This window comes from Melanostigma gelatinosum, assembly GCF_949748355.1.
Source record: "Melanostigma gelatinosum genome assembly, chromosome: 16".
NCBI classification, from domain to species: Eukaryota; Metazoa; Chordata; class Actinopteri; order Perciformes; family Zoarcidae; genus Melanostigma; species Melanostigma gelatinosum.
In genome coordinates this window covers 8,106,337-8,134,301 of record NC_136649.1, presented here as the reverse complement: position 1 = coordinate 8,134,301, position 27,965 = coordinate 8,106,337, and the positions used below count along the sequence as shown (strand labels likewise).

At 41.4% G+C, this 27,965-nt stretch overlaps 1 protein-coding gene across 1 annotated transcript in view; it reads right to left on the bottom strand.

Moving 5' to 3' along the window:
* sntg2 (syntrophin, gamma 2) overlaps nt 1-20,993 on the bottom strand; it is a gene marked incomplete at both ends in the record, with an annotated part of 72,007 nt that extends 51,014 nt beyond the window's left edge. The window contains one exon of the mRNA XM_079286108.1: nt 20,925-20,993. Coding sequence (XP_079142234.1) covers nt 20,925-20,993 — 69 coding nt within the window. The remainder of the gene's footprint in view (nt 1-20,924) is intronic.
* Between the last annotated feature and the right edge of the window lie 6,972 nt (nt 20,994-27,965).

Genomic DNA, 27,965 nt, shown 5'->3' with positions numbered 1-27,965 from the left:
GTTGGAATTGAGAAGAGGAATTGACATTTTGCCAAGCACAGCAATTATGTACACAATGAACATTTTAATCCTCTTTTCTCACTCGTGTTCCCCATTCTACTGGTCTACTTTTGCGGTAATTGGTTTTGCCTGACATTGGGAAAGCTTGAACTTTTGTGCAACAGAAAAAAAAAAAAAAAAAAAAAAAGGATTACACAGTGAACTTTAAATCTTTAAGTAATAAAAAAAAAAATTTTAAAAGGTGAGACATGCAAAAGTTCAGGGAAATAGCACTCTGACACAGAGTACAGAAATAACAGCTGACTCGGGGGGGGGGGGAAAGAAGGCACGGATGTCACACTTGACACTATGATTATCGTTGAGTAGGTGAAGAGACATTCAAACACATAACACAGTTTTAGTTCACCCTTGAATTCCAGGCACTATTCTGACCTTTCACTGCTCTGTCACAATCTGCAAACACCTTACCAACAAAGTATCCCGACATTGAGGCGACATAACATGGTCCAAATGTATTCTTCTGAATTAGCCATCTTTATTCTGGAGGTTCCAGAATTCAAATCAAGGCTCTGTAGAAAGGCCTAAATGTTTTGAGTCCACCACTGACCTGCATAAGGTGTAGCTCTTTATAGGTTTACATGACAAAGTTAACGACTACGGCTCACAGGCATGAATGTCTCATTTTGTTAAATGCCCGTTGCCTCCTCTTCTCTCGCCTCCTGTGGACGTGACTAAGAAACAAGGAGAGGAGGCAAGGAACAGATTCAAGGAGATGCCCAAGCATACTGAAAAGCACCCAATGACATTCTGTTCTCTTCTCCAAATAGCATATTTTTACTTTTGGTACATTCTGCAGCTGGCCATATAAAGTACTGCTGCATGCATTCAAGTAGGACACACTACTTCGTCATAACATTGCAGCTTGATTTTTGACCCTCTTGCTCATACATCTGCTGCGCAAAGGATTGTGGGTCAGAATAGCCAAGCGCTCTAGCTTGCATACTGCAAAAAATGCGACCGTAGAACATCCTGCAATTGACATACTAAGTATTGGGACATACTCAATCTTTTTTTCCCGGCATAATAAATAGCCCCGGTATGGGTAATGATACAAACCGTACATCATTTTGAAAATGGCTGAACACAGCGGTGAGATGCTCAACTCCCTCATGTTTTGAAAACATCATCAAAATCCTGTCACTGGAGTCAATACGATTGAGGGATGGTGAGACATGTAAACAAATGAAAAAGGACAACAGCTTATGTTTGATGGGACGAAAAAAAATAAAAAAATAAAAAAATAATTGCCATTTGAACTGAAGTGACTTGACTGCGAGTCACAGAAAAGGCTTAATATTCAAGGAGAGTGCAAATATGACGGAGTCCAATACAAGCAAGCAATAACCTCAACCAGGAAATGAAATTAGCTACCTGTAAACGTTGGTCACCACGGCCGATATTAAAAGAAACTCCTTTGTTAAAAACAGTCCATAAGTAACATAATATTTTCCATATTCCTGTCCGGTACAACTGACTCCGTTTACAATTCAAATTCAGAAGTGGCAGAAACCAAAACAAAAAAACCTCAGTGGTTTAATGCAACAGTTACAGTGACTGCAGACAGGAATCAGCATGTTTTTGACAGTCTCACCAGAAATGAAGCTTCACACAGATATGATTTATTGCAGTGTTTTTCTCTTGTATTTCGGTTATTGTGCGCGCCCCCTCTTTTATTTCATACTGTGGCAGGTTTTACTCTCCAGGTGTCCCTTTCGGCTGAAGAATCATTGAACGCCTCCTACGACACCGTTGATGAAAGAGACGTTGCACTACATAGAGCGCCTAACCATTTTAACCCTTTCATCAGTGCTTTCCATTTACACATCATACGTAGAAGTGAACAGTGAAGGTTATATTTCTTTTAAGATCATTAGTGGACATGCATCCTCAGAGGCAGTGGTGGGCCTTTGACATTCTTTTTACATTGATTATTTGTGAAAACCATAAAAGAAATAAATGTAGGGACAGGAAGCATCAGTTACTTCACAAGAAAAGTTTTTTCTCACAACAATTGGAAACATGACCGTAAAGTTCTTTATTAAAAATTGACTTCCGCTGACTTTGAACAATTTTGTGATTGCCTGGATTGTCCTGATCTAAGTGTTAAATTCAAATACTTTTAAGACAACCCTGATGGTAATAAGACAGTGATGAGCAGAAGGAACACAAATGTGAGTGGTGTGTTCTTCTGCAGGCAGATTTGTGTAGAATAGCAGAAGATTGACCTTTTCATAGATGGAGTTGGTGAAAAAGGTGACAATCCGTACGCGAGTGAGGTCAACCAATTCTCTTTTTAAGAGACTTTGGAATGAAGGTCAAGCTCTTTCCCTGCTGCTGGGCAGCACAGCAGAGACATCCCGGGGATGTGAAAAACAAGCCGAAAAGTCCGACGGGACTCTAAGGCAGCACGATGAATCTGCCGTTACGTTATTCTTTGTCACTGCTCAACCTCTCAGCTACATAAGAGTTTCGCGTTATCGTTTCTCATCTTCGATATCGTCAACAGTAAATCGCGTGACATTCATATACCATTAACTTTGCATTCTGCTGTTTAAGAGCTTGAATGCACCAGGAGCTAAAGATATTCTGTACACATTTCATTTGGCTATTGAAACAATGGCTACAAAGACTGTCAAATTGACTTTATCAAATATAATACTTAGTCCCAACTGGGATTTGAACACCTATGTTACTCAGTGTTGTGATTTAAATCACAACATAATACAACTTATATGAGGACCACTGATTGCTGCCTAGTTTCGACTGCCATTTGCCATCAGCACAAATGGACCCAGAGAGCGACGGCCAATGCCGACTACTCAGCAGGTGCTGAGACAACATCAATGGAAACGGCCTTCCAGTTGGAATCAAAATGATCGTGATCACATGAACATGACTCCGAAGCGCCTGAGGGGCAGTGTGTGGAAAATGTAACCGTGACAACATTCGTAGGCTATAGAGCCTGACATGCTCCGGTACAGTGCGAAGGGATTTGACAGTTTACCACCGGCTGTCAGAAAAGCTGCCATGGAAAACACCCACCTGCAGGATTGAAACATGCACAATGGTCCCGTGTGTCGTACCTTATGCTTCCTTATCGTCATCTGATAGCATTGCACAAAGACATCTTTCACCTTTGCTGGGCACCCAATTAAACCAGTGCACCGACGTTTGCGTCGGTGTGAATGGTTGCACTTGATGGACAGGTACAGTTTTAATGGGATCCCCTATTAAAAAAAATTCAAAACAAAAAAAAACTGATTTTTAAATGTAGCATGCTGCATGAGGCGTTGTCAATTTCTATGGTGACCATGGAGCGGTGACATATTTTCAGCAACGTATTTAGTGATGGGTGCCCTCAAGTAATAAATCCAGTGTTGGAGAAATGTGTGGGAAGTGAAAACTGATGTTTCCCCCCCCAAATAAAAAAGTACCACCTCCTGGGCTTATCCTTTATAGGCCCTGTGCTTCCGCCAGCTTCCTCGTGTGTGACTGTGTGCAGCCATGTGGGATCATGAAGCATATTCTAGATACTTTGGTGCCGTCTCGCAACCTCATTATGTTTGTGCAGATTGAAAACAGTAGATGTTAACATTCAAATCACACAGCCGCTGCAGAAGCACATGTATTTGCAATATATTCAAAGCTGAAGTGAGTTAAAATCTTGTGACAGCATATCATATTCATTGCGCTGACTGTGGTCAAATTGTGTCCTCTTTTCCCTTAAAACATTTACAGCCGCACTGTGAAGCAGACAACCCAAATGCAATCCAACTCTGCAGTGAATGCTGTATTTGTGAAGCTTAAAATGTCCGGTTTCTGTTGTTCTGGTGACTGTGTCGGGGAGGTTTTGATTGGAGTCATGGTAAACATCGACGCCGTAGTTGTAATGTGTGGATGAATCATTTCTGCTAAAGTCAGATCGGTTTGAGAGCCCAGCTGTTACTTTTACTAAGCGCTGTGACGAAGTGACCTTTGACCGCTGCAATAACCGATAATTAAAAACAAATCATTTTATTCTCCTCTGCAGATAATTTGAGTGTCAGAAGGGCATCACATTAGAAATATTTATGATGTGCTTGGTTCCTAGTATCAAGGACCTGAACCAGGACCAAACCTGGGCCAATGAAGTCTACTCCAGTCTGATTGATTCGGCTAGAGTTCAGGACTCGAGGTCTGTGTGTGAATATGCACCTGACTGGATCCGGGGGGAGCTCAGATCCTGTGGTGAGTCATAATCATCACATGTGAATAATGTGGGATTATCTGGTGGATGGAAAGTGTGAACTAAAGTGCATTAAAAATGACATGGTACAGACTGTGCCCGCTCATTCATCTGTGAGGAATCATGTTGCTGCTCTCTCTCTGTTTGGGTCTGTTTGGGTCGACTACTTTAGTTCGGGTCTAATTATACTCGGATTGGGTCTGACTGTCCCAGAGTCCTTTACAGATCAGCTGAGATGGAACATAGCTAAGTAGGTCTCATGTCTTAGAGAAGTCCAGAGCCAAGGCCAGAGCCAAGGCCAGAGCCAAGGCCAGAGCCAAGATCTGGGTCGAGATCAGAGTTGAATCCACAGTCAAGTCCAGGGTCAAGACTGCGTTTTGGCATCACTCAGAGAACCAGTCGTTTTTTGGATAAAACAGAAGAAAATAACCTGGAACTCACTTACGCATGTATAACACAAGCCGTTACGAGGCCTGTAGACAGCTGGAATTGATCAAAAATAGGAATTCACCATTTTTGTCAGACACACATGAGACAGACATCTTTAAAAAAAAAAAAAAAATGTTGAAACGCCTTCTGCTTCTATGCAGACAAAAAAGTTAGTAAAGCACATTTACAGAATTAAATGCTTTTTAAATTTACCATCTGTAACTTTTAAATACATTTTATAGCATCAACAAGCAAAATGATGAGTTGTTTCGCTCTGCTGTGTTTTGAGTCTCTAATTAAATCTATTCGTCTTCCACTCTGAACATCTGTATCAAAAGTAAAACCCCAAAGACGTTCTTCAGATCTGATCTCTTTGTTGGCTGAGAAGGCAGAAGCACTTCAGTTTTGAGTGGCAGTATAATTAACTTTTATCTCACATAAAGCTTGAATACGAGATGAGCAGAGAACACATGAAACGCTGATTTAATATAACAGCTGTAGAATACTGACTTTAACACGTTAATCTGCACAAGCTCCTTACTCGAGGTCCTGATTCAAATCTATCGAGTGGATCCGCTTAAAACATGAACAGGACAAGATGGAAAACGGAACTGGGAGATTCTAACGGCTAAAAAGTCGCCACCCGTTGGCCTTGTTGACCGATATTCGCCGCATTAATTCCAACTAGACAGCTCGAAATTTGTGTCCAGTGCACATTTCATGACTTTTGGGTGATGAAATACCCAAAGTTTTCCAAAATCCCCAACAGTTGCTGTATCCTCACTACCATTTAAGACCAAATCAACTTAAAGCACGGCGTTGAGCAAAGAAATGAAAAAGTCTGCCAAGTTGCCTCACGAAATAAAGATTTACAGATGGCGGGAGGTCACGAGAGCCTCAGTAGCATCTGAGAATCCATGTACAATACTGAGGGAAAATCAAAGCTAGACCCAGAAGTTGTCTGTAGATGGTGAAAGAACAAATTGTGCCGGAGGGTGAGCATGTATAATTTGTTTAGTTGGAGGGTATCTTCAAAACACAGTCGGTGAGCGAGCTCAAACAGAGATCACGGCATCAGTCGTAGGCTTTTCATAAGGTCTCACTCGATACCTGCAATCATTTCCAACACAACGATCTAAATTAGGAAAAGAAGAAAAAAATTTAACGATCCTGATGTTTGCATGGCTACATTAGAGGCGTTCATCTAATGGAATCACTGGACGGTTTTGTTTGCAGTTCTGGTTTTCTGAAGGATAATATGACTTGTCAGAAGGGGTTGCCGGATTAGTTAAAGAACAGACAGAACTCGTGGCACACATGCTGTGGAGATCTCTGAACTCGCAAAGACAGGAGAAGGTCGAAGGCTTTTTTTTCCGTTGACGTTCGAAGGCTCTACTAAACTTACTTACTTCACACTCTCTGTCCTCTGTGAATCGGAGCGCTAATTTGACCCGACAGTTGGTGATCAGCCAGATTCGTCACACTGGCTAGAGGAGCGCTAATAGCCATGTCGGCAGCGGGGATCCCATCAACGGTGTGTCCAAGGAGAGGCTCGGTTTATTTCTATTTGGTGATTTGATTTGCTAAATGATAAAGACCAAGGCAGAGTGCACATACAGTCGAGAAGATAGATTGGATAACATATTAAGGTGGATGCCTCCAGCCTCATCTCTTTATTATACCCTGACTATTACCTTTACATTTAAAGTATTCAACTTCAGCCCCAGGTCTGAGCTTCAGTCCAACCACCGCATCATTTTGAAAAATACAAAAAAAAAAAAAAAAAAAAGTAGGTAGCTGATAGCTTAATTTCCAGTACCCAGAAAGCAGAGAACAGGCTTCCGCTGTTCTGTGAAAATCTATAAGACACTGTGGGGAGACGAGAGGGGTTCTGATTAGACGGCGTTAACATTATTTTATTTCAAGACGTAGAGGAGTCCCCAACGAACCACTCTCAGTATATTGAGTTTTAAAAGGCACTTTCAAATGACGATTTTATAAATTTCTACGTTTTCATCATGGTACAGTTATACAATTTAGTTTAAAACTTAAAATATAAGTTTGACAACCACCCTTATTATTCAGCACTCAAAAACTTCACCAATCTCCTTTATCTGGACCGTGTGGTGGGTTTGATAAGATCTGATCGGCAGTGGCCTAGCAACATTATCAAACAGCCGTCTTATTTTGCTAAATTAATAAACAGATTGGTGCTCGGAAGTCTAACATCTTTTCCCAGAAGAGCCCACTTCAAAATCAATGAGAAGAGCAAAGACAAACGTGTTGCTCAAAATTACCAAAACTGTGTCCATGAAGGACCCCATCACACATTGCAAAAAGCCGATCCAATAGGTTTGTTTTCGGGTGTTTTCTTCATTTCAAGAAAAAGCAAAAAAAAAGCCAAATCATTTTGACTAAGCTCCCCGCAATCGCCATGCTTGCTTTTTCTCTCCATTAAAAAGGTTTTTCCATCAGCCAATCACCAGAACAGCACTTTTATATGGAACGCAAATTTGACTGCTGGATTGTTTGTGCAGCCCGTGGTGTTTATTCCCCCCCAGGCAGTGTGTCAACCATCTGCTGCTTTAGTGTATCTGCCTGAGCGAACGTCTTGTGAGCAGCCAGGTTGCAACAAACAAGGCTCAAGAGACGTGTCATCTTTTCTACAAACACTAGCATCTTTAAAATTGCGCGAGACGGCGGCTGTTAAATGTCTCAACCATCTTCTCGACTGTTTATAGTGTTTGTACCAAGGCATCACAGTTGTGGTTCCAGTGGAAGAGGGTAAAGTACACTTTTCACAGTTGAAAGAAGTGCATCAGTATAGATTTTACTTTGCTTTGCACACTTGAAGCGGAAGAAAAATCATAGTGTTTGCTCAGTGGATCAGTCTTGCCAGGATGCTTCTTTTTCTTTTTGCAGAAAAATGCTGTTCAGGGACATGTTTGTTTCAAAGTTCACTGGAAATGAGGCACTACTGTCAGGTTCGCAGCTTTAAAAGCTGAAACATTTCAGCTGCTGGAAGAAACAAGACACGTTCATCAGCTCCTGCATCATTGCCCAATCTCCAGCATGCCTTTAAGATGTGGAGGCCTGCCAAAATAATGAATTCACTCGATTTATTGTATGACCGCAATCATTTTGACGTTATCTTCTTGTCGTACGATATATACTTGTCGTACGATATATACGGACATGCCTTCAATCATTTTTAGTTCTCTACTTGTCGTACGATATATACGGACATGCCTTCAATCATATCGACTTGTCGTACGATATATACGGACATGCCTTCAATCATATCGACTTGTCGTACGATATATACGGACATGCCTTCAATCATATCGACTTGTCGTACGATATATACGGACATGCCTTCAATCATATCGACTTGTCGTACGATATATACGGCCATGCCTTCAATCATATCGACTTGTCGTACGATATATACGGCCATGCCTTCAATCATATCGACTTGTCGTACGATATACGGCCATGCCTTCAATCATATAGTCTTGTCGTACGATATACGGCCATCCTTCAATCATATCGACTTGTCGTACGATATACGGCCATGCCTTCAATCATATCGACTTGTCGTACGATATACGGCCATGCCTTCAATCATATCGACTTGTCGTACGATATACGGCCATGCCTTCAATCATATCGACTTGTCTTACGATATACGGCCATGCCTTCAATCATATCGACTTGTCGTACGATATACGGCCATGCCTTCAATCATATCGACTTGTCGTACGATATACGGCCATGCCTTCAATCATATCGACTTGTCGTACGATATACGGCCATGCCTTCAATCATATCGACTTGTCGTACGATATACGGCCATGCCTTCAATCATATCGACTTGTCGTACGATATACGGCCATGCCTTCAATCATATCGACTTGTCGTACGATATACGGCCATGCCTTCAATCATATCGACTTGTCGTACGATATACGGCCATGCCTTCAATCATATCGACTTGTCGTACGATATACGGCCATGCCTTCAATCATATCGACTTGTCGTACGATATATGGACATGACTTCAATCTAGGCTGACCTAGATGTTGCCCATTGTGTTTACATGCGTGTTTGTTTGCAATCGTTCACATGTTTTGCATTTAACAACTAAGTATTTCATCAGTTATAAAAGTGTTATCTTTGTCATTTAAAAACCAACAATATACCCAATGATAGTCAACAATTAGGCTTAATCATATAGAATGGATAAATGACATAATTTGCACCAAAAAAAGGGTCAATAATACCTCATCTCGCTGTTGTGCCAATTATTATCAGCGCAGGAAAAATCCCTTCACCGACACAGCCTCAATCACTTATCAAATCTCATTAGATTTCTACTTCATTTGCAGCTAACCAACGTTATAAATAACTAAACACAGAAGGTACAATTTAGATCTCTAATGAGCTTTTGCCTACGAGGGCAGGAACTGTTCTTAGTGCCAGCCTAATTAATGTTCACAACGTGTAGCTACAATCTGTATGCGAGAGGAGCAGCAAGAAGCATTAAATGTTGATTAAATGTGTCTGACACACTGTCAAAAGTACTTTCTCCCAATACTGCAGATCCCGATGGATAACCATTAATTTGATAAGCATCCAATTTTAATATGTTTTGGAGGTTAGTAGAACTTCGAGGACCCCCTTCAGACACGACCGGCTACCACCTTTACTTTGGATTTCATCTTGCCTCAGTATGAAATGTATATTAACGATGAATTATTGCATTTATTCACCCAAACACTGCCGTTAGTGTTGTTGGATAACAAAACAAGACACAAGAGGGATTTCCAAGGCAACAACAGGCAAACGTTTAATTTGAGTTGTTCAAGAGTTTAAGTTGATTAGCTACAGCTACCTTCCAATTTAAAACAGCAAAGTGATGTCAATGAGGCCAAAATTGAGAAGCCTCCTAGGGCTGTACACCTGAATCAGGATTTTCCAAGAAGACTGAGTCACCACTTTATTTTTATTGAATGAAGTATTATTCACGCTCGCATGTAGAGCAGCAGCCCCACTAAACTCCTGTAACAGCTAGTTGTCTAGTCCTTTACCTGTAAGACACATTTTAATACCTTTGCTCATCATCTGGAAAATGAAAACAGGCTTTGTGCCTCGTTTCCATCACAGTTAGTTCTGTAGTTGGGCAATTTTGAGCTCAGTTTGTAAAAATGCATAGCCTGCCATGTTGTTGCCCTGTGTTACTACGTGTACAATGATGCAGCTACAAAAACAAAAAGGTCAGCCTTTCTGAACTAGAAAAATGGCCAAGTGTCAGACTAATCAGACCACGGTTTTTGATCAAAGTCACACATCTAGGCCTCCCTGATAAATATGTTCCCTTGCAAAAGTCAAAGTCGTTAGACACTGTGGTGACGTGAGTCGCTAGTAAACAAGTTCACGTCAACCAGACTATTTTCCTGAACCTTGTGGGCTGTTGCCTTGAACCTAACAGTCTTATTTTGAAAGGGCACGATGCGTGTAACGGCACGGTGTCCCGAACGAGGGCCGCTGACCGAGCGGCGGTATTTGACGAGTTGGGAGTGAGAATGTGTTGATATTTCTGCCTCCTCGCCCTCCCCGGAGACGACGCTTGACTGCCTGCACTTTGTGGAACTACAGTGGAAGAAAAACTTTTCAGACACTGATAACCTTCAACTGTCAAGCAACACAAACGTGGCCAGAGCTCACTCGCACACATTTTTGATCAAATCGGATAACGTCCGTCATCAAACCTGCACGATACACTGCAGCAGCAAACATTGGATTTGACAAAGTTTCAGCCGAGATTCATCAGCTGCGATGTGTGGAACTGTCTCTGGGCCATAGAGAGACTCCTAATTATCTGTCTCTGGCTGCAGACCTGACTATAATGAAAGCACATTCATTTCAACCTAGTGGTTGTTAATGAGCATGAAACATGACTGGACTGAAAGACTTACCACCTCATGAATAAAAAAGAAAAAAGGTCCCGAAACACCCTCAACAGTCTAAATCAAATGAATTAATTTGAAACTCTAGCTGGATATTGATTGTGGTCCACCAGCTGAAAGGCAGACATTTGGATACATATCTGGATCCTTTAAAGACACTTGCATTAGAACAGAGAAGAGGATGAGACGCACAAGTCAACTTAAACAGTGTTCTGTCAGCAGCGAAACAGCTGTGGATTTTCAGTTTAACAGTAAAAGAAAACAAGCCTGTCAATTTGCCATCTTAAATTTGCCTTTTTCGGAAAGTTTAGGCTTTTGTTTTTTATCAATAATTGAGTTTCAGGCAGAGACTACAACTGTGCATAAAGTCACAAAGTATTTGCTGTATTCATAACAACTATCAGAAAGCGATGGATAAGGAGCATTTTCTCATATATTTGCAATAGTAAATATGCAGACAGGTGTGGCCTCCATGGCAAAAGTGCAAGCACATTTATTTTGCAAACTGTGAGCGTGCATTTTATTGCCGACACGCACATTTTTTTTCCAAATTTGCAAACATGCATGTTTTAGACAAAGTTACCTCTTGTGTGCACCAATAGGCGATGTTGCCTGGCAGCTTTCAAAGTTAAAAGGTACAACATATTAATGGATTTATTTTGGAAAATGCATAAAAAAAAAAAATAATAATTCTCTTTTTTTTTTAAACAGCCCAGAGATGTAGCTGCACTGATGAGCAGAATCCATCATTTAAAATGAGACAGCTTTGCTTATTTCGCCAAACGTGGCCTCACCACACACTTTTTAATCCCCACATCTTTCCATCAGGACACACTCTGACATAAGAGTGGTAGCAGCACAGGGGCACCTTTAATGTGAAAAGCTGTGTTTGTACACAGAGCAGACCCTTCTTCAAATACCACCGGCTCGCATAAAGTTGTGTTTTCATTAAGTTGCATGAGGGATCTAATTCACAGTGATTGATTATAGTCATCAATGCATCAGCATGTCTGCACTTAAGCTCTTTTTAATGTGTTTTTGAAAACAAGCGGGAGCTGATGACTCAAGACATGCTGGGTAAACCTGCAGCAGATGGCGGTTCAGTCAATACTCAGTGAGTTACAGTTAAAACAGAGTCATGGGAAGAGCTCCATCAGCAAATTCCGGCGCTATTGTGAAAATGTTAACGTCATTCGATTAAATTGTGTTTTTTATATGTTACATACATATTATATTGGTCTTCATTATATACTGTTAGATCCTGGGGTACTTCTGGCCCGATACGGGGCTACTTACTGACTCAGCTCTCTATTAAAAGATTGTCGAGCTGGTGTTCTTGCGAGGGAACTCGCCTGGCTCTTCTAACTGCCGTTACTCCCGACGTCTACCCTGCTTCCTCCGGTCTGAGTGCACTCGGCCGAGAGACCAGCCTAGCCCCGGGCGCTCCTACCAGTCGCGTCGGTTATGGCAGCTTCCCTCTTCTGGATCCGTGCTCTTGGTAAATGCCAGGTTAGGTTTTGACGGCTAGGATTACTTCTAAAACCGTAAGGGATTGTTAAATGGATTCGGTCTCTAGGATAACCTTACAGAACTCAGTTGTTAGACATACAATGGATTTAACTTTTTACTGCCACGAGGAATTTTTACAACTTGAGCAAATAAATGCACTTGAGAATTTTACTTTAAATGCAGATTAGATATTTATTGCAGGTTATATTTAGTTAGTTAGCAAGGGTTAAGCTACAGCTCACATAAAATGTTACTACATGTTACTTAAATTTTCTTCTTAGATTATACTCAGTTTTAGATGCAGAGACGGCTCGGTTGGAGCTGGATCTTCAATGGTTCGGTGAAAAAGTTATTTTGGAGTTTGTTAGGAGCGAAGGTCTGGTCAGACCCTCGGATTCCTCCTGCTCTCGCAGCGGAGTTCGGCAAACAGTCCTCAAGGCTCAGTACAAAGTCTTTCGTGGGCTGCTGTGTTCCTCCGTTGTTCAGTTGTTAAAGTCGAGCAGTGGGGGGAGGAAAATCTCCGTCTTTCAATCTTTGTCCACGAACAGCGGTCTTTTTTTCCGTGAACAGAGACGAAGTCCTCGAATACTTCAGTTGCGATCGTCCGTATCTTCTTCTCAGAGCGTCTGGACGGCTCGTGCAGAAATCCCGTCTTGCTGTTTGCAAGTTACTTCTTTTATAACACTTTTGGGCTGCCTCTCGCGTCTCTCCCCCCTCTTCCCCAACACGTCCTCCCTCAGCCCATGATTAACATGACATCATTGATTTGGTGCATGTGCTTCGAAAAGTACCTACATTTTGTGTGTGTGTGCATGAGGAAATCACCCCAACTTCCCTGTCTGGGTGCTTACTTAATCAAGCTCTGCGCGTGTCTGGGTGTTCAACATCTGTTGCACTTCCCCTTTTCCCACACTCACACATTTCTAACACAGTTACAGTTGTCATAATCAGTTACTTGTCATAATCAGTTACAGTTGTCATAATCAGTTAGTTGTTATAATCAGTTACAGTTGTTAATCGCTTTATTCAGCACGCGCTTGCTTTTAAAAACACTTATTCGATTTTTGTCTCCTTCTCTCTGCAGCCGTTATTTTCTTAAGGCCTGCACTCAGCTCACTTCCTCCGTACTTTCTACACCCAGACTGCACTATACTCAGATACACATATTATCAGGTTTACATTTGTTAAATCACTCTATGTATTAAACATTCGTTATGTAACGATCATACACTTTATCTTTCGATTACACTTTAACTATTGATTTCTGAGTATATGCTTTATGCTTTTTATATCCCGACCTTCCCCTGATCGTGTAGTATGTATCCAAGGCGGCTTTCTCTGTGAGCTCAACTCTTCTCGACAATACACAGACCTGCAAACTCTAGAGTAGTGAAAAAGGTGACAAGATATGAAACTAATCAGTGAGGGGGTCTGGAATCATTCTCCCCCAGAGGGAAATTGTAGTGCTTTTAAGACTCAAATGAAGCCTTTTGGAGTGATTTGTTTTTATTAGAATAAAAGACTCCTTCTAGCGTCCCCTGACTGAAGTCTGCCAATGATATTCATTCAAATAGGAAGTAATATACGATGACTGTCGGGACTGTATTCATCCAGAAATGCCTCCAACTTAATGGAATATACTAATCCATTTTTGCTTTATTTAATTGTTCAAATAGGGTGACAGTGTCACTCTCTTGCCTCGATCTTTCCTCATGCAGACACATGGGGGATACGATCATCCACAACAAAACCAAATGTTGAACGCTAATTCAACATGCCAGAATCAAATCCCCTTTTCAGCACCATGGATAGCACCGCTCTGGTTATAAACTTCCAATATTGAAGACAAAATAATCTCAAAAATGCCGTAGCACAACGTGCTGTCAGCATAAAAATGCATCGGCTGACGTGACAGTATATGCCTACATGTCAGACTAAGAAAACAGCTGGTTTAATGACAGACTTATGTCCTCTGATTTCCTGCGGATATTTCCCTCTTTTACGCAGCAAATCTCCAGACAGGAAGGATCAACCCCTGGTTCTGAGTTCAACATCAGACTGTTCAGCGTGGGGATGTTCATCACGTGGCCTTGATGGGCTGCATGTTTATATTTTACTGCTTGCCACACACAAAGGTAGGCATGCACTGACTATTTAAATTCATTAAAAAGGGACGGTGTGAAGGATCTAAAGACAGCTGGTGGTAAGCTGCAGCGTGTCAGAGAACTACGGTGGCCTTCAGGTGACGTAAAAACAACGAAAGGCCCTCACTAGTGTCACCATGTGGTTTGCCCATCCTGGGCTACTGTAGAAACATGGTGGTGCAACATGAAGGATTCCGTGAAGATTCTAAGGTAAAGAAAACTAATTATTAGTTACAGGTGATTATACACCAATGAAAATATTGATGTCTGCCAATATATCCCCCCAAATCCTTTACACTGGTCCTTTATAAAAACAGACCAGTCTGAACAACCACTCTTCTCCGTGCACACTCTGAATGAGAAGAAAGAAGCTTTTCCCCGCCTGAGAAGACTGCTGACCGAGTCCCTGAATCGAATCCATCCTTAGTTCACAAATGGTCATGAACACCTCTGCACAAATGTGTCCAAAGCTGATGCATTCAAGTGAATCTCTGTTCTGAGGACCACGCTGTCAATCACAGACCCAACTCTTCAAATAAGTCATGAGCAAGCACGTTAGGAGCCTATTAAGGACAGCTCTGGGGTAACGTTAGAATACAGAGGGTAGCATGCTGTAGGTAGCGTGGGGAGGGGGACCACCAGTTGACACATTAGTGGGAGACCCTTCATTAACATGTTGTCTTTCAGAGCCCAATAACACTTTGATTACTCGCTCTCTGAATATACGGAATGAATTTATTAAGAAGGCACCGATGGAAGGGCGGGACTGAAACCTTAAAATAGTTTGTGTGGACTTCATGCCCTGTAAATATGACTGACTGGAAATGGTCTCACTGCGGATACAGCCCGGTCATCTGAAACTTGTGTTGCGATACATGGAAACGGCATTGTGAATTCGACCAATACGCCTCTCGTGGATTACTTTTCTTTTTGACGTTTCAGAAATACTATGGAACTGAGTCGGTGGAAGTCCACATAGGGAGAAGGTAGGGGTGGTGGATGAGTCTAAAAACACAAACCTGCCCATGTCCCTTCTAAATAAAGTACTTTTGTAGCCTAAACATAACAAAGTACTTTTGTTGCCTCCACTTGACCAGTTTAGTTGTGTGGGAATGTAATTTCATGGAGACCAAGATGACATATTGCACACTTTTCATTGAAAGTATGAATTTGAGCTTCGTGTACCCAAAGGACAACTTGTATCTGCAGAATCAGGACCACTTTGGTATTTCCAAATCAATCCAAAAGACGACGCCACAATGTGAAAGAACAGCCTACATACTTTTCAAGAAGCCCATAAAAACACCACCAATAAGTACGATCTAAAAAGAGACCATGCTCTGAATATTAAAACGAGAACACTGTAATAATGGGACAGGGTGTGAAGACCGCAATGGTTAATAATAAGTCCTCCCTCCTGGAGAGAATTCAGCCGGAAGAATGGTCTTTTGCACTCCAGCGCAAAAGACTAACTACTCTAATCAGACAGCCTGCTGGAGGTCCTGTGAAAGCACAGCGGCAAACCACTTTCACAGTCTCTGCAATTGTCCCTCTGTGTCTCCGTCTTTGAGAAGTGTCCGCCGTGTCCTGGCGGAAATTATTAAGATGAAAATCCAGTTTAACTTTAAAATCATGTACCTTGGTGATCTGGTACGGGCTTCACTGTGAAAAGCAAGATGGATACTTGTTGAAAGGGTTTTGTTCGTGGTTAATGGTCAGAAATAGGCTTAAGGAAGATATGCCAACCATAAATAAGTGGATCAACATATATATATATACACACACACACACACACACACACATATAAATAAAGATTTAACTGCAGTGGTCAGCTCGTCACTCAACACACTTTTGGAGGGTCTGCTCGCTCTATGCCCCCCTCCCCACTAATCCCACTGGCCCCGATGAAAATATCTACATGGACCATATCCCTATGTATCAGCCAACGCACTGTGTGCAGCACCGTGCTGTGCGTCAATATGCTGGAAGGGACTCGTATGCACAGAGCTCACAGAAATCATCCCGCTTCAATCTTCCCCTCGGAGCGTCTCTGTGGGAAATCAAAGCCACTTGATGCATTTCCTCTCCACTGTATATTCATTGTTTGAATAGGCTCATCTCGCAGAGCCACGCTGCACAAATAGCAGCACGGTAGACTTGATGATAGCCGCAAATTCCCCAAATCCGTCCAACGCGTGTGCGATCATTGCATGTGGTTGTGTGAGCGCAAGAGACAGGATTAAGTAAATCAGTAGACGAGGGTAGAAACAGTACCTTTCCTTTTTTTAAATATATAATTAGAGTATAATGCTTGTGTCTTTGTCTGTTTGTGATACAAACAGACACACAAACAATGCAGTAACAGGAGTTACGCATGAGTGGGGATTAGGTGCTCTCATGTTGACACTGTGGGAGCAGCAATTCGGGGTGAATGTAGGTTTTTGAGGAACCAATCTGGGCGGGTGAATATTTCCGGCATTCGTTTATTCCCATTTCAAGGATGAAAAAAAAAAACACCATGCTTTTTTTTTCTAACTTATTTTTTTGAAAGCGCAGTTATCATAAGTGGTAAGAAAGAAATCCACTAGCGGCTAGTAAAAGGGCAAGGTAGACTTCTTAGAATGTCACTTGGAAATGAATGGCGACATTCAAATGCATAAGTTCCCTGCCTCGAATCGAAATAAGAATGCTAATGAAACGCTGTGGGTATTAATAATGCAGAGGACGACTTTCCTTTTATTTACCAGGGAAACATTTCAAGGAAGGCTTCAAGCAGCGACAGCGAAACTTGCTTTGACGCATCAGGATTTACGACAACATATCCTCTCGACGCTTTAAAAATTGAAAACGCCACCTAATTAAAAGACTTTAATTACAGCCTGCGATTGTAGTCGGCTGAATTATGGAATATGACTGTGCATAACACTATTATATATATATATGTAACTTAGCACTTCCTACAGGGACTAATTATAATCTTTAAAAAAAAGACTAATTTATGATGCAACAGTGGAGTCTGCCCTTTGGCCCATTCCACAACTCTCATGGGTCTCCTCGAGTTCCTGTCATTAGTTCACATGCCTTCAAAAGTGAAACTGTGCAGCCATCTGCCAGGAAATGATATCTAGATATGTATACTGCAATGTCCATATAATGTTTGGTGCAGAAACATTTAATGAAGCAAAAGTAGGAAAGTCTTGGAGGAGTCAAACAACGGGCTTCTATTCTTAATCTAGGGTCATTAAATTACACCGGTTATCTTGAAGGACCGACTCCAATGATTGGGACAGGCACTGAAAGAAATTAAATATGACCTTTTTTTCGGAAACTGACATTTTTATATATTTGACAATAATAAGGTCTGATTGTTTTGTGTCAGTTCCAATTACCTGAGTGGCTCTGAGAAAATGAAAAGTGTTAAAGTGAATTCATGTTCATGCTCCAGCAGAAGTGATTTGGTTAAAATATGATTGACTTCCTGAATACAAAAGCGTCAACTTTCACACTCCACTGGGGTATAATTATGCCTCTGCAGCTCCTGCCAAGAGACAGTCAGGCGTGTGACCACAGGCGGTTGGAAATGTTATATGACATGCATGTCACTGTATTTTATCCTGCCTGTAAAAAGGGACGTGGGTTTGATTATCCGATTAATCACACTGTATTTAATCCCATTTTTAGTGATCCGGGTTGTCCTTGCCGCTCGTTCCCTTCTGTAAAAAGTTATGTTGACCAACACATTAATGTCACCAACAGCCAGTGCAATCCTGCAAGGCAGTGAGAGAGTGGTTATCCATCATTGGAAGTATTTTAGTGTCAGTGTGGTCAGGCATATTTACTCAGAGGAAGTTGTCCTGCTCACTTCTCAGGCGGACTGCGTATGACAAATTGTTAAATAGTGCTGCAGGAACGAGCCTTAAAACCCGGAAATGAGTCAGCATTTTTGCACGTCCGGCTACCTTTCTGAACGGGTTGTTTGGTTAGATGAATGAAATAAGGTCTGTGGTTAACCCAAGTTTAAAACATTTGAATGTTTTGTTCCACGATGTAAAATAGATACTTCTTTTTCAGTTTTGAAGCTTTTACGCATCTTAAAAATGGCGGTTAGTGGTGCAGTTTGTCGGCAGCGTATCGTTAGCCGTTTACCTCCGTCGACTGCATTCACGCTTCAAAAATGGTACGCAACAGTGGTTTCCATTTGTGAAGATTATCTTGCTGAACAAAACTTGCAAGTATCATAAACTTGCGTTTGCCGCACAGTTTATTTTCTCCAATACCCCAAAATCGATGGTAAAATATCTTTGGCTTTTTGCCGAGAGACCCAGTGGGATGCTAACTTCCTGCAAAACAATATGTCATCCCTGCATGAAACTATAGGCGACAAATGTTTCAATAAGCTTGAGCCTAAAAATCAAACTCGCACAAACAAGATTTTTAAGTACAGCTCATCACTAAATTAAAGAAACCAGTTGAATCCAGTGTTGCTAGATTGGACTGACAATAATAAGTAGTACTAAAGTCTATAATACAACCCTCCTAATCGTCACGGAGTGGCATCATCGTTTTGAACGTTGATTTCAGACACGCACTCAAATCTGCAGTTACATTCATGACAACCGTTACATAGAAGCCATAACATGAGATAAAACAAGTCTATTCAATAAACTGTTCATATGAACAGATGTAAGTTTTACAAGTCTTGCATTCATGACAAAAAAAATATACATGGAATAGGAAAAAAAGTTTCAACTTTGTTGTTATAAACGACATTTTGGTTTTGATGGTCATCGGTCACCGCGCGTAGAGCTGAGCCTGCCGAGGAGGAATACGGTCAAACCCTGTGTCGGCAGACACCGTCCACAAAACTATACAATTTTTAAAGAGCCGTTTTAGATTTGCTGAATTTGATTTGATGGCTTCTTGCAAGCGCTTTCTGGTGAACTGTTTAAGGGCCTTGCACAGTCTCGAGTTCACTTCCCGTCGAAGCGCAATCACGTCCGTGCTTAACAACCCTGAAATGCTGGTGATCGGAAACATGCGCGATGGAGTGAGAGCGTTGCAGGCATTTAACTGTGTTTGTGGGAGAGCCCGTTTCAACAGGAAATCGCTGCTTGCTGTGTAATTTTAGCCATCACTTAGTGGTAAGTGGAGAGTGGGAAATGTGTGAAATCTGGGCACACTCTATGAGGCAGAATTAAGCCGCAGACTTGTGTCCCTCGAGGCTCAGGTATCCGGTTTTTCAAAAGCGGAATGCTTCGTGACCGGAAAGTAAAAGGGGGGCTCCGGGGAACCGATGAAATCAAAAGGTGCCATGTGTCCAACGGAGGCATTAACACGCAGGGTGGCTGGACACCACGCTGCAAATAAAACGGTGTGTCATGTTTAGCCAGAAGAGGATGGAAGCATTAATTCGCTCAATTTAAAGTAAAAGATACATATGACTGACCGGTTCAGAAAAGCAATGCAAAAATTAAGACAAGCAGATTAGAAAAAAATCATCATAATGTAAAAACTGAAATATATATATTTTCCCCCTCTTGGATTAGAATTGTAGATACAATGACATCTTCAATCAGAGTTGGGTTGTTTTGCTTTTAACAGCCCACTCATAGAATATGAACTGCTGTGAAATAAATTTTAAAAAAGTCGAAATAATTTGTTTTCTTGTTCAAGTAGCCTAAAACCACAATGCCCAATTAAATATGAAGCCCTTGAGAAAGAAAGCTCAGCTCGATACACATCCGAGTCTGACAAAAGAGCATAATGGCAACAGTCGTGCTATAATTAATGCTCAACCTGCCAAGCATACGTTCATCTGGCACTCATTGAAACTGGATGTTGATTCCAGGCATATGGAGGAATAAACTACACGGTAATCAAATATCTCTCAAAACTGTCGTCAGAGAAACGGCAACAAAATGCAAAGTTATAATAGTTAAGCTGCTCTCGTGTTTGTAGAGCACACCTGCTGTGACCTATCAAACAAAGAACAGATAGAAAATCAACCCAAAAAACGCACCAGCTCCATCATAAGGAACGTCACACCAGCCTGCACTCACATCCCCGAGAGTTTAACGTGTACTTGCTTATCGGTCAAATTACACGTCTCGTACGACAGAACAAAGGGACTCTGGGAAACGAGCTTAGTCCTCTGGTGAATTCGGCATGAACGTAATAGTGAATAAATAATATTTCAATAAAATGCGTCTCAAACTTGATAGCAACGCACACAGAAGTCGCTCCTGCCCTTCACGGTGTTTGCGTGGAAGGAGTAACGGTACACTGTGAATACGTTAATGGTAAAAGTTAGACGTTTGCACGAGTACGATACCATAGTTTGTTAACTATTTCACCTAAATGTGCAGATGCTGCAATTGATGTGGTGAAGAGTTTTATATCAAAGCCCTGTAGCCACCACCAAGTATTTATAAGCAACGAAACACGAAACAGTCGGGTTTTTAAAAAGCTAGCCAGGAGTTCCCTCCGCACACCAAACATTGCGCGGGCGTGCATGCGCCTTGTACCTGCCCGGACACTTTGCACATCGCTAACCCAGTCAATCCCATCCACACGAACAGGTTTACTTGCCGAAGTTGGAACCAAAAGGCAGGCGGGTCGCTCGATCAGCTCAGGTTGCTGCTTCCCGGTCACATTCATCTCCCATAGAAAAACCCGCTTTCTCTGTCCGCTGACTTCGACGAGAGTTCCTCAAGTCATCTACCCGGCAATGGGCTGTTATTCACCGGCGTCCCGTTCGACGACAGCGGCAGACGGAGAAACCATGCCTGGAAGCTCTATTTTCTTTTTCTTTTTTAAAGGTGCCTAAACCCTGCAATTACAACAATGTTGCCTGCTGCATGGGGCGAATAAGTGACGTGCAATCGTTGCTTCTTTTCTCCGCGGCTGTCAGCACACAGTGGCTTCCTCTGCTGCTGCTCATCAGTCTGCATGTCTCTCCACCTGCTGCCTGTTCTATTAACCATTCCTGCGTCAAACCCATGGTCAAACCACAGGACATTAAGCCATTCACCGGCATCAATCCTCAACTCATGATGGCATTTAAATCCTCATAAATCATGGGCACATATATATATATACACACATATATATATATATATATACACACATATATATATATATATATATGTGTGTATATATATATATATACACACATATATATATATACACACATATATATATATATACATATATATATATGTATACCATATATATATATATATGGTATACATATATATTTATATGTATATGGTATACATATATATTTATATATATATATATATATGTTTATATATATATATATGTTTATAAATATATATTTATATATATTTATATAAATATATATATATATATGTATACCATATACATAAATATATGTATATATGTATACCATATATACATAAATATATGTATATATGTATACCATATATACATATATATATATGTATATGGTTTGTGTAGGCTGTCAGTGCACTGTCACAAACAATCAGTACAATTTGTCTTGGATTCAGCCCTGGCATAAGAAACACCACCAAGAACAACAACATGTAAATCAGTAAAGAGCCAGAGCTCTGTGCCAGCTTCCCCGAGCATGTTCAACCTCCACGGGTACTGACACAAATCAATTTCCGTGGACACGGGAGTGGACCTTGCTTGTTTCCCTGCAGGAGGGGAGATGGCTCAGAGATGATTTTGGTGAGCCAGTGAACCACTGACTCCTCACAGCTGGCCCAGAGAGCGGGGGGGGGGATGCTGTCTGACTCCCACCCATCAGTGCCAGACTCACAATGGATTTTACCTTATACCTCTTCCAATAACCACCACTCTGTCAGGAGCAGTAGAGGTTATAAATAGAGACTCTCCAACGCCTAAGTGCCCACAGTACCTGAGAGGTGGTTTTACTTTGTGTGATTGCAAGTCGGTAATCTGTGACAGACGTCTGCTCGCCATTTGTTATTAAATGATCAGGATTAGAGCTCCACGTCCATCTAGGAGGGTAACAATGATGGACAGTGTACTATTCCAGCACAGAACTGTCTGAAAAGGTATCATCAGAGGATCGGAGAAGCTCCCCTCTCGCTTCGAACTTCAGTGACAGGCGTCCACTCGATATTGCTCTGCAAGAATCTGATGAGACGGTGCGTGAATGCCGTTGTGGATTTCAGGCTAAATTGATTCCCCCAACTTATTGTTGCCAGATATAGCAGTCCCTGTGGATTTCAGTGTGCAGCCTTGAGTTTTAGTCGGATAAACACTCCTACAGGCAGAATGCAGCCGCGAAGGTACAAACAGCGTCGGTGTGAAAGGAGGCAAGAAAAACATAGATTTATGTAGCAAAACCTAATGGAATGATTCAATAACGCATATCATAAAGATGCAGAAGGAAACTAATGTGACCATTAATGCTCACTGTCTGTAATAGCCTAAGGGTCATTAACAGGGCTCAAACTTTACTTATCTTCAAATATAAATGAAGGTTGCTATGGTAAAACACAAACAGTGGTTATTTGAATGGCGAGAAAGCGAATACGCATATTTTACTCATTTAAAATATATGAGTTGTTTCATTGAATGAAGTTGTCTTCCCAGACAGTACAAATATCTAAATATATACCTCTGTGCATATTATTCATTTTGACAGTGAAAACACAGAAGAACATTTTTTGGATGGCCTTAGCTTCTCAAGCTACTTACAGTGTTACTGTACTAACTTTACTGACCAGTTACCAGAACGATTAAATCTTCTGTTGCCCTTCTGATACTCTGGATTGTATTAATTGTTGCCTAGTTCTGGATCAGTTGCTCAAACTTTCATGATGTGAGAAGATGTTTGTTCCCCCCCACCCGCAAACACACACACACACACATTCAGGAACTGTTTTTAACATGAATGAATCCTTCAGGATCTCCTTATCGTGAAAGGGAAGATGATGTTCTGGAGTGATGTAGCTCTAGCATCTGGTTTCAGCCGTGTGTTGAAAGAAAAAGACCTCCATACGTCCGACCATCAATCAGTTAGCTTTAAAGCTCCGTCATTCCCTCTCCCGGCCTGCGATCACAGCGCTTCATCTCGCTCTTGCTTCTTTAACTTGTTAGAGGCTTTGAAAACCTTGTGTGAAAGCTTCAAAGTGACTTTTCTTTTCCCTGATATAAAAAATATATTTCTTTAAAAAGCTCACTTTCCTGGGGTTGTGTTTGACATACCAGACTCTAGGCCTGTGTCTGGTGTTCAACAAAATCTTGTGGTTGCCAGTTTCTGCAAATATTTATGACCCTTCTTTGTCGAGGGGACTGAGGCTTATTAAGGATGCACATATTTCTGGTGTTGTTCTTGCTTCTGAATACAGTGTTTGATCATCGAGCAGAGGCCACAACAACTAAACGTCCGCCCCGGAGGAACCATGGGGAGATCTTTGGATTTTGACGAGGCGTTGCATTTCTCAAACTTTTTTCAGTTTATCAACGATAACCAGTTGTGGAAGAGAATTTAGGTGGAACTTCTGTTTTAATCCTTTCATATCTTAACACAGCCTTTGTGCCCGTGGCAGACTTCTTTGCTCAGCCGTAATTTGCTCCATTTGCCGTAATTTACTCCAGCTTCTATCTTTCTCGTGGCCTACTGTACAACCTTTTCTGATCAAATTGAAAACTCATTACACAGTAATCCTCTGCAGACAATAACAGAGGCCTGGTTCCCCAGAAGTTCACCCTTAGGTCTTTTATTTCTTGCATTCCCTCAGTCTGTCTTTGCTTCATGTTTCACAATGTGTTCATCAGGTCACCACAGTCAAATCGAACAGTGGGCACACTTTGAATTTAATCTCTGACATTGCTATTAAATCATGTCCACAAGATGCCTACACTCGTTTTAAAGTTAAACTTTTTTGTTCTCCACGTTGCTTGGGAATGTGCTGTAGTCCTTACAGCTCCAGCTAGCTTTGTTTTCTTGATGGCATTTGGGCGTAGGATGCGAGTAAACGACCACTTCTGTCCAGATGGTTTCAATTCCACAAATGTTCCAAAAAACAAAGCCAAAGCAAGTCAACACATTTTTCTGACATGAATTTAACAGTCTACAGCCGTGCTAGCGGCTCTGTGAACCTGTTCATGTACGCACAGTGGTGCTGTGAGCTACATGCTAACACTAGCATGGCAACATGCTAACACTAGCATGGCAACATGCTCACGAGGAAAATTACAACAAAAATGGTTAAATGTTTACCAAGTTATCAAGTTCATCATATTGGTTTGGTGTGTTAGCGTGCTAAATTTTGCTAATTAGCGCTACACAATGTAGCCTACAGCTGAGGCTAACAGGGGTGTCGTTAGTTTCACAGGTGCCCGACAAAGCACCTAGCGATGTGCCGCTAGCATGGCTGCAAAAGAAGGCGACAGTTTGTGCCCCATGTACACCATCTGGAATCAGAAACAAAATCCTTCCAAAACTTAGCGTTCTTTGATGCTGAGCTAACTTACACAACTATAACACTGTTTGTTCCCGCTCGAGACAAACGCCTCTCCAACATCTGGCTGCCGTTAGGATTTTCCCCCGACGCTGACAGAAGAAATCAACTCTCCATTTCGCATTCATGTCATCATTGATGGGCCTTTGTCAGCAGAGATGGATTGAGTGGCTTCCTGCTGAGTCTGTCGGCCAAAATGCAACCATGGAGTCATTACGCTCTAAATGCATTTGTCATATGTCATCCTCTCTCTGTCATGTATTGTCTTGTCTCTTATCAGCCTAGGGTTCGACAACAGACACACGAACAGATGTAAAGGCATACATCCCTTATTACTAACCTAGAAGCTGGATCATATCTGATGAGTAAATTCCAAAAAGAGCTTTCTCTATGGATTTGATATAATCATTGACCTCCTTGGTGTCCCTTTTACCTTGAATAATTCTATATATTTTGTCACAATGTTGGTTGTATACCTTGTTCTTGAAAATGCTTTCCTATAATGGAAATCAGCATTGGGGGGAAAGAAAAGTTCAACTAAAATTGTAATAAAAACCTTTAGAAAAGTAAATAAAATGAATAAAAATGGGCTGTTAGTACATGAATACCTCCTACACGCTTGGCATACGGGAGAAATTTCAGTTGGTTGCAATCTGCCACCTCACCACGAGATGACGCAGAATCCTACACACTGCACCTTTAAATGGTTAGATAAGAGAAGTGATGCCACTTCTTAATTGATACCATCTGTCTGGTAAATATAAGGCAGCCAGATAGCTTTGCTTTGCAAAATGACTGGAAACAAGGACAATTGTTTGAAGGTATACAAAGTCCATCTACCAGCACCTAAAGCTCACTAATAACCTCTGCCAGGGAGGTTAAGTTTAGGTACGATTGGTTGGTTTATTGTTGTCTGTTTGCAACAAACAAGTGCAACACATTTTACATCTCAGTTTTACTACAAATGAGACACAACGTGTTAGCCTTGGACGGAGCCAGGCGAACTGTTTCCCAATTTTTCAGTCTTTATGCTAAGCTAAGCTCCTCTTCACTGTGCTTTAAGATGTATGTAGTGTACAGACATTAGAGTTCTATTCTTGTTCTCATTGAACTCTCGGCAAGAAATCCAAATCAGTTGACTTTGGCAGTTTTTGAAACAGTTTCCTGTCTTTACGCTCAGCTAAGGTAACAGACTCCTGGCTGTAGGGTTTCACAAATTACTAATACATTTTAAAAAATGAAAAAGGCCAAGCAGGATGTTGGACGAGCACAAACACCAGCAAAAGGGATTTTTATATCATTGGCTTTTAACTGTCCTATAAAGCATTAGTAAATGATTTATTAACCATTTATGAAGCCATTATTACAATGTGAACACTTATAGGTGCCTTGAAGGTGACACTGAACTTTTTACTCTGTTATACTGAAGCATAGATTTATGATGAAGTGTAGGGCAAAGTTCAAAGCGCTCTTAATGATACCCTGTCTGTTTAATTTCTTTTCACTGTCAGCTTTCTGCTAATGAAGACCGTTATTCGGCAAAGAGAACATGCATTTTTGTTAAAACCGCATACGAGAAACTGTTCGAAAGCTCCACCAGCAGCTCTCTGTTTCGCTTCAAAGCTTAGAACCCTTTATGTTGAGAAGTTCTGTCTTCCGCAGATAAAATATACATTCTCCAGCACGGCCTTCTACACTGTTTTAACTCCACCTCTCCAACCTTCCAATTAAGAAGACTGTTTCTGTCATTTAATGGTCACACAAAGCAAGAATAGCTTCAGTTGTCCTCGACTTGGCAGTCCACCGCTCAGCGTTATCGGAGGCCGGGAAGGACCGAGCCAGGCACTTGGAAGCTGTCTGACATCTGTGGCCACTCCATGACTTTTTAATGCACCCCCGTTCCGTTTTCTGTTTTATAATTCAGGAGCGGGACAGTAAACTGGGGAGCTGACTCGTCATTGAGGAGGAGCTCAGATTGTGGGACGACTGGCTTTTGACTCCATCTGCTGGTCGCTCACTTGGCTCCCACGTTGCCATGTAGGCTACACAGTGTAGCTCTGGGAAGCGATAAAAGAAAAAGAGCGAGGGGAATATGTAAAATAGAAGAAACGACTTCAAAGGAAGGCCGCTTGTTCAGCAGGCAGAATAAAAAAAATAATATCCGGCCAGGACACACCAGAGAGAGAGAGAAAAAGGGGGATAGAGGGATAGAGAGAGAGAAGTTGAGTGCGTTCTCCCACACGGAGCTGTCTGGGCTTCCTCAGGTGACACTGCACTAATCTCACCGCAGGCATCACAGAGGACACCCGCTGTTCCCTTCCTCTCCGCCATACCAACGCGCTCCCCATCACCCGCCAACGCACCATCAAAAATGCAAAAAGTGGAACATGGCTCGTGGTGAGGGGGGGGGGGGATTAGCCCTGGTAGGGGGGGGGGGGGGGGGGGGGCGGTTCTGTATTAATAAAAGACCCCTATTGAGCACAGCAGCAGGCCTTTTGACGGATTTTGTTTTTTTTGGGGTGTGGGGTATAAAGTGGGTATAAATTATTACTGAATCTTGTAGAATTTACACGCTCATTAATTGACCTAAAAACCCGGAAATGGAAACAAATTACGGCCTGAAGGAAAACAAAATTAACTAGAAAAAGCATTTCCTGCTGAAAATGCGTTGGAATGCTGAAAACTGAAATTAATCGCAAAAACATTGCTGAAAATCGATATCCAATTCAAAAACAAATTGCAAAAAGCTTACTAATTCAAAGAGTTTAAAGATTACAAATATGAAAAGTCATATCACACCTCTCCTGAAAGAGCTGAACATTTTGATATTTGAACAGTTTCTGTGGCTTAAAAAAATTCATCAGTGGTGATATTTGTAGTAGTATAAGTTGTAGTAGAAGTATTATCAGTAGAAGTATTAGTAGCATTAGAATAAGTACTAGTAGTAGTGATATTTGTAGTAGTAGAAGTTGTAGTTGTAGTAGAAGTATTATTAGTCGTAGAAGTATTAGTAATTAGAAGTAGTAGAAGACGTAGTATCAGTAGTCATAGTAATAGCTGTAGTATTGGTCATAGTATTTAATATCACAGTAGTAGCAGTAGTAATGGCAGTAGAAGATGTAGCAGCAGTAGTAGTACTAGTAGCAGT